Source organism: Fukomys damarensis, unplaced genomic scaffold (assembly GCF_012274545.1).
Source record: "Fukomys damarensis isolate Sample0158 unplaced genomic scaffold, DMR_v1.0_HiC HiC_scaffold_1, whole genome shotgun sequence".
Lineage (NCBI taxonomy): Eukaryota > Metazoa > Chordata > Mammalia > Rodentia > Bathyergidae > Fukomys > Fukomys damarensis.
In genome coordinates this window covers 12,519,679-12,527,575 of record NW_022900913.1, presented here as the reverse complement: position 1 = coordinate 12,527,575, position 7,897 = coordinate 12,519,679, and the positions used below count along the sequence as shown (strand labels likewise).

The 7,897-nt window shown below is 44.7% G+C and overlaps 1 protein-coding gene across 10 annotated transcripts in view; it reads left to right on the top strand.

The window, feature by feature from the left end:
• The window catches only part of Retreg1 (reticulophagy regulator 1), a 95,472-nt gene that overhangs the window by 84,235 nt on the left and 3,340 nt on the right, over nt 1–7,897 (top strand). For all 10 annotated transcript variants that reach the window (XM_033757516.1, XM_010644001.3, XM_010644000.3 and 7 more), the window contains 4 exons: nt 2,643–2,727; nt 4,699–4,836; nt 6,786–6,850; nt 7,075–7,201. In XM_033757516.1, the coding sequence (XP_033613407.1) occupies nt 2,643–2,727; nt 4,699–4,836; nt 6,786–6,850; nt 7,075–7,201 (415 nt within the window). The remainder of the gene's footprint in view (nt 1–2,642; nt 2,728–4,698; nt 4,837–6,785; nt 6,851–7,074; nt 7,202–7,897) is intronic.

Here is a 7,897-nt window from a genome sequence, read left to right as displayed (position 1 = left end):
AAAAAAAAAAAAAAAAAGCTCTAGCAGGGCTCAAAAATGTTAGCACATGAGCCCCAGAGAGCCTTCACCCTCCTGTTTGGAAGTCGTATATTAGTTAGGTTTATATTTTATACATGTTTATTTGGGCTATTAATTAGAATGAATGATGCTTGGTCTTAACAGCCCAGCTAAAGGGGAAACAAAGTCTCATTAAAAATTTCATTGAAGACAGGGTTTGTTAGACTGCACCTGCAATCCCAGCACTCAGGAGGCTGAGGCAGGAGGATCACCATGAATTTGAGGCCAACCTAGGCCACATAGTGAGTTCAAGGCCAGCCTGCATTACATAGGGAGACCCTATCTCAAACAATCCAAAAAAAGTAAAAAGGGGGGAAAAAAGAATCTCATTTATCCCCTTTAGCCCGCTTCTGAAGACTCAAAGGGAAATGAATATTTAGACCTTCAGTGGGGTGTTCAGAGGTGACAGAGTCTTAACTACAAATGCGTGAAGTGGAGATTCTTGTGTGATTTACTTAAGAAAGAAAACTTTTGGCAGAAGTATGCAATGATTCTTAGAACGGGCACATTTCCGGTTAAGATGAGGACCACAGGGGGAGGAGTCTTCAGAGACCGGATAGGGTCACCCAGGGAGCGCGGCACCAGTGTTACGACTGTACACGTACGGGCAGCGCCCCCTGTGCTCGGCAGTCCGAGCCGCAGAGCTGTCCACAGACCTGTGTGCCACTGCTGCCTTCACGGGTGCCTGGCCGGGCTCACCACCTGCTCCTGAGACTTTCCCTCCCCCCGCGCAGGCCAGACCGGGGCTCAGGGAGACGGGTGCCGCCACTTCCCGCGTGACACGGCCCAGCATTGCTGTCGCTCCATCCGCCAGGCTGGACAGCCTCTGACCACGGGGTGCTGGACGCAGCACTGACAGCCCCATCAGTGTGCTGCTTACCAGCAAGCTTGTTGCTTCATTAGTGTTAAATAGGGGAACTATGCTTAGGAACGTTCTGAGCAATCGGAGTGGCATTGTGTTTGGGTGGATTTCTTTTTTTTTGTGCACTGGAGACAAATTTTAGAATAGAATTCCACACGGCAGGTGCATTAATTCGCTTTCCTGTGGCTGGGGCGAAATACCCAAAACCCACACCTCAAAGGAGGAGAGGATTATTTTGGCTCATGGTTTAGGGGGCTTCGGTTTGTAGTCGGCTGACTCGGAGGCAGAAACAGCAGGGTGGAAGAGCCTGACAGGAGCCAGCTCTCACCCCTTGGCAGCCGGGAAGCAGAGAGACAGGAAAGAGCTGGGCGGGGAACCCACCCTTCTGACTCAAGGCCTCGGAGACGCAGCACTCTGGCCAGGGTCCGCCTCCTAGCGAGACTTCTGGAGGACGTCTTGGGTCTAAACCACAGCGGCGGGCATGAGATGTTCTTGGTGCCTGTTTTACGCATGTGGTTAAACATAATTTTGGAGAATTCTAAACTTCAGACTTCCACCTGGATCGCCTCAGTGCATCCCGAGTCTGTGAGCTGAGGATGAAGGTGCTACAAAAGCTAAGGGTGAATAGGAGGGCCCTTCCCACGCTTAGTCCTGGATGTCATCGTGCTGTTATCTCGCCTTCCACCACTACAGCTTGATTTCTTCCGTCGTGTTTCTAGAGTTTCATATTCTTCCTAGGACGTTTGCTATCTCACAAAGAGCTCTTAATGTTGCCCTACAGGTTCATTGGTTCTGTTTTGTTTGATTAACTCTGTACCAAAGCATGACAGTAACCTGAAATTTGGACTACTTGCTCTTTCCCTTAATCAGTTACCGGGGGAGGTATGTATTCCTTCTCCTTGGAGCTTTTTGAAAGTCCCTTAGTGAATTTTCCTTGCTTACTTATCACCATACTCTAATACCTCCATGTAAAGGTGAGATTTAAAAAAAAAAGATTTAGACTGAAGTGTGAAAATTAAGTGAAGACTTTAAAGGGCAGGTTTTTCTGTCTTGCTGTTTCTAGTGGGTAGTAGGGAATTTTTCTGTTGATTGTTTTCAAAATTCCTTGAAACAACCAAGGTTTTGCTGTTACTGTAATTGGCAGAAAAAAGGAAAACAATAAAACGCCGCTGTAAGAGTTTCGTTTCATTTACGCTTGGTATCTAGGCCGTCGAAAAGTGAGTAGGTGGATAGTGTTAGATGGCCATTGATCGATCCCAGAGGTTTACCACTGTGCAGATAATGTGAGAATTGTGTAGGTGCTTCTGACTGCTCTAACGTGGTTTGCCATGTCTATCGATTTCTTTAGGCTTTCGCTGGTAGTTTGAAGTTTTAGATCTAATCATGTCGGGTTGCATCACTTTTATTAAATGATGCCAAGGAAGAGGTTTCTGGGGACACCAGTGAATCTTCAGGTCTCTTGCCCTGGCAGTAATTCAGCCACTGATGGGAGCCATTGTTTTCAGAAGTGTAGTGAGCAACTCTGCCTTCAAAATGATTATTTCCAAGTTAAAGTGAACTGAGGCTTGTGGAAGGCCCCTGAGTGAGTGCAAAGAATGCTGTTGGGAACGCCTTTGCCATAATCCAGTAGGCCTCCTGTAAGCAAATAACGGGATGTGTATTCTGTGCTCTGAAATGTCTCTCTGTGGCAGTAACTGTCCCATTTTATTTCTGTTACTTGCAGTTTTGTCTCCTGGTCTGCAGTGTGTGCACATTTTTTACAATCTTGGGAAGTTACATTCCTGGGGTTATCCTCAGCTATCTACTGTGTAAGTATAGTAGAATATTTCGCCCGATTTCTTTGGTGCAGATTTAATCACTTAGTGGCCAATAGACTTTCCATAGTTTGGAAGAGGATGCACAAGTTCTTCGCAGTCACAAGTTGATTGTTTCTCAATGTCTTACTGTACAGAGGTTTCCTTTTTTCCTAGAGATATCTTGGGAAGATAGCTGCAAAAGGCAGATTAAGATTTGGCTGGGGATTTAGGTCAACAGTTCTGCTGCCTGCCTTGCAAGCACAAGGACCCGAGTTCGATCCTTGGTACAAAAAAAAAAAAAAATGCTTGTATTTTAAATTATGTCAGTGAAGCTATAAATAAGCAGCATGCCCCCCCTACCCCAGTACATCAGTCCTTTGGCCTTTTTCTCATGCTCTGTGGTTCAAAACAATAAAACTACAATGCGATATCACTGTGTGTACTTCTGCCAGAATGGCTAAAATGAGAACTACTGACCATATGGAGTATTAGGAAGAAGACAGAGCAAGTGTAATTCTCACATAATGAGCTGGAGAGGAGGCAGATTCTGCTGTGTGACTCAGCCGTCCCATAGCTAGGTAGATGCCCAAGAGGAATGCAAACACGCATCCGCAGAGACTTACGCACAGATGTTCACAGCACAGTTATTTACGTAGCCCGAAGTGCGATACCATCCATAGGGCCATCAACAGATGAGTGGATAAATCGTGGTGTACCCATACAATGGATTACTCCTGAGCGCTAAACATGCAACACTAGGCTAAATCTCGAAGCCACATAAAGAGTTATATACCGTAGATTCTATTTGAGTGTATCTAGAAAATTCACAGTACTCTAGTGACCAAGCAGATCAGTGGTTGAGCTGCAGGGAGGGGAGGAGAGGCAGGATGCAGAAGGAAAGGATTAATGAAAACATGAAATGTGAGGGGGCAGTTAGTAGGTATCTTGGCCCTGGTGATGGCCTTTTGGTTACAAGCATCTGTCAAAATTTATCATGCGGTACACTTTATGTGCAATCTATTGTATGTCAACTATAACTAAAAAAGTCATTGTGAAGTGTAGGGTTCCTGAAAAATATGAAGGTCTGACATTGCTAATCTTTGGTGAGGCAGGCAGTGTCACCTGACTTAGATTTACCGAAAGGTAGTCAAGATACTTCAGCTTTGCTCCTGTTTTATTTTTTATTTTTTTGGTACCGGGGATTGAACTCGAGTCCTTGCACTTGCAAGGCAGGCCACCAAACTGCTGAGCTAAATGCCCGGCCTGCAACTGCTGTTCTAAAAGGTAATGGGAGACACCTCCTAACTACAAGTGAAGTGAGCCCTGAGGAGCCCAGTGTGTCCAGCACGGAGGTCTTTATCTCACTGTGTATTCCCAACACGTACACAAATGGCACAGGGTTGACGTTCAAACCCTGCTTCCAGACAGAGCCCCCATGAAACATCAGCCTCCTGATCTGCATTATTTAGGACCTGCATTATTATTAGAAAAGAATAGTGCAGGGGAAGGAGACATAAGAGCAAGGCGCTTTTCAGATGGCTTGATTTTATCTCACGTGGCAGAGCAACTTCAAGCGGTGTGACCCCAGTGTCACTGAAGACAGAGAAGATAGCAGGTTTCCCACGGCAAAATGCCACGTAGTAAACAGTGATGCGGTTCTAACCCAGGGCGGCTGTCTGGAAAACACAGAAACTTTCTGAAGTGTTCAGAGTGAAGGGATTGAGAGGAGAGAGGGGATCCAATTATAAGTGTAAAAAAACCGTGACCATGAGCATGGTGTGTGTGTGTATGTGTGTGTGTGTGTGTGTGAAATGCAGTAAAACATTTTTATTACAGGGGAGGAGTAGGAATGAGGAACTTGTTTCACAAAGGCATTTTCCTTAAGAAAGAAAACTTCTATTTTTTTTAAACAAATTTCATGATTTGTGAAATAGTAAAAAAGGAAGGGTGTTTTACCTTTATTCTCTTCCTTTTATGTTTCAGTACTGTTTGCATTTCTGTGTCCACTGTTTAAATGTAATGATATCGGACAAAAAATCTTCAGCAGAATCAAGTCAGTTCTGCTGAAACTAGATTTTGGAATTGGAGAATATATTAATCAGAAGAAACACGAGAGGTCTGGTAAGTAAAGTTTGAATCTTAGAGTCCGTGCGTGAGACACCAGCCGTCTATTGTGAGATTGTCAACAGAGTTTTAGGGCAAAAGCCCCGGCTCTGGGCGTCCCTGTCCAGGCCCGGCTGCCCATCTCATAATGCCCACAGGGAGACAGCAGTGGTGAGGGCAGGGTCGGAGCTTTGAGCAGTGTGGCCAGGCCAGGGGGCACTGGTAAAAGACGCTCAAGAGGTGTCTTTGAGGGCCTGGGGGTTTGTAGAAGGCAGTGCTGGCTGGCACCTCAGGACTGATTCTGTGGGCCCCGGCGAGCCCTTCTTGCCACAGGGCCATGCTCCCCATCCCAGGACAGCAGCCTCGCTCCCATCCTGGGGCTCTGTACCTGCTGGGGTGCGGGGCTCTGCTCATCCAGGCCTCTGAGGTGGCTGCAGCGTTCAGGACTTGAAACTCCTAGGTATTGCTGCAGGGAGTCTGGAACTTGGCATTGTACCAGCTGGCCGCTAGGTTGGACCATTTTCACCCAGCTACATCATTCATTCATTGAGACCTGGTCTTTCTAAGGTGATAAATTGCTCAGGCTGGGCTCGAGCTTGTGACCCTCCTGCCTCAGCCTCCCAGGGTGCTGGGATTATAAACACACATTACCATACCCAGCTGATCAGCCTGGACCTGATCCTCCTGTCAGGTCCTAAGGGAGGCACCGGAAGCAAGGGCAGAGATGTCCCACTCCACCTGCTTTCATTTACACCTTTACACCTGCGGGCCCAGCTCCCAGGTCCTTACTGCAATGGCCTTTAATACATTTTAGGGTGCTTTGGGCTTCTTATTAAATATTATCGTGGAAGCTACCCCTCCCCCAAATGATCTATGTAACTATTCCTTTTTAGGGTTTTACTCTTTTCTCAAACATAGTTAAATAAATCGACCTTCAAATCCCAGTTTTTGAGGGAGGAAGGCTTTGCCGAGTGTGTATTTTCCCATTCATTGTTTCCTTTGTGCTCGGCTGATCTGCTGAACTGCAGCTAAAAATGCCGCGGCAGAGATAGAGTATGGAAACCATGTGAGAAGGGCTCAATAGCCAGAGAGAGAAAACACCGGACAAAGCAGCGTGAGGGCTCCGACATTGCCCCTCGGCCTGTGGCCCTGCAGGTTCTCAGGGCATCCCATGCCTCAGCGTGGCCCGGAGGACTCAAAAGGTCAGACTGGGTGAGAGTCTCGGTTCAGTAGGTCAGATGCAGGCCCAGAGAACTGGCGTTGCTAAGAGCTTCCCGGGGCTGCAGCTGCTGCTGGTTGCCCACAGAATTGATAATAAAGACCGCTGCTTTTGGAAATCAGATATCCTGCAAATACGCGAGGCTTCTCATGATTTGCAAACATGTAAAGGTTCTATTTTAAGGGGCTCTTTTTTTTTTTTTTTAGTACCAGGAATCGAACTCAGGGCCTCATGCTTGCCAAGCATCAAACGTGTAAAGGTTCTTATGTACAAGCATGTTTGTTTTTTCTATACTGGGGATTGAATCCAGGGCCTGTGCACTAAGCTGTATCCCAGGGCCTTTTTATTTTTTTACTTTTTTTTTTTGTTTTTTGAGACAGGGTCTCACTATGTAGTTGAGACTGAACTGGAACTTACTATGTAGCCCAGGCTGGTCTCAAACTCACAGGGATCCTCCTGCCTCAGCCTCCGTGGGATTACAGGCGTGTGCCACCACGCCCAGCTTTATTTTTTACTTTGAGACAGGGTCTCACAAACTTACTTAAGTTGCTCAGGTTGGGGTCAAACTTGGCAATCCTTCTGTCTCAGCCTCCTACAATTCTGGGACTGCAGGGATGAACTACCACAATCTCATCTTGTGCAAGTATTTAACTAGGCATTGAAGGATATAGGGAGTGTGGGGTAAGAATATTTAATAAAATAAATACACCAGGAAACTGAAGGCTTCCCATTTTCTTTTTCTCCACAGAAGCAGACGAAGAAAAATATCACAAAGATGACAGTGAATTAGACTTTTCTGCTCTTTGTCCTAAGGTATTTTTGTTTAGTTCTCAATTTGTTTCTGTGGTTTGACTATACATTGATTTATGTGCACCAAAGCCGAATGATTTTCCTAATAGTTTCGGTCATCTGAACAACCTCAAAGGAATAAATAGTCATCTGTTTTTATTAGTATGACATTGGGAGATTAGTGTTGATTTTTCAGAAAACTTTCCTCTGCAGTTTAAAAATGTGCCACTGTGTTCATATTAACACAGATCAGCCTTACAGTTGCTGCCAAAGAATTATCGGTGTCTGACACAGACGTCTCAGAAGTATCTTGGACTGATAACGGGACCTTCAACCTGTCAGGAGGATATACTCCGCAGACAGACACTTCCGATGGTATGCTGGTCTTTCTAGATAGACTCTTATTTTTATTATTGAGTGCATGTAAAGACATTTCTGTCAGCCACTCAGTAAATAATACAGTTTGATATACAGTGCAGTTAATACTTGGCTATAAAAGTGACCGAAGTACTAATTCTTATTACAGCATGGATGGAACTTGAAAACACTATGCTGAGTAGAAGATGCTAAAGATAAAAGGCTACACATCGTGTAATTCCCTTAATAGGCAATGTCCAGAAGAAGCAAGACTGTGCAGATGTAGCGTAGTGGTTACTAGGGACATGGGGAGAAGGGAATGGCGTCTGATGGTAGAAGTTTCTTTAGGGAGTAAGGAAATTTCTGGTATTGGTGTCATGCTTGAACAGCTTCATGACTACACTAAAACTTCCTTACACACTTTTAAAAAGTAAATTTTATGATGTTCATAATATCTCAAACACTTTTACTTTTTAAAAAGCATGATCTCTGGTTCCAAAAAATAAAAATAAAAAGTATGAGAAAAAAAATCTTAGCCATGTCCAAATCTACCTTTATTTTGAAAATTAAAAATTTCAAAATTAACAAGATTACCCTCTGAGATGTCTGGAAGCATTGCTTGTAGCAATAATGGGAGAAGAAAAAGAGAAAAACTAATCCTGTATCATCAGACTTCGTATTCATTGTTTTTTTTTTTTTTTTTTTTTTTTTTTT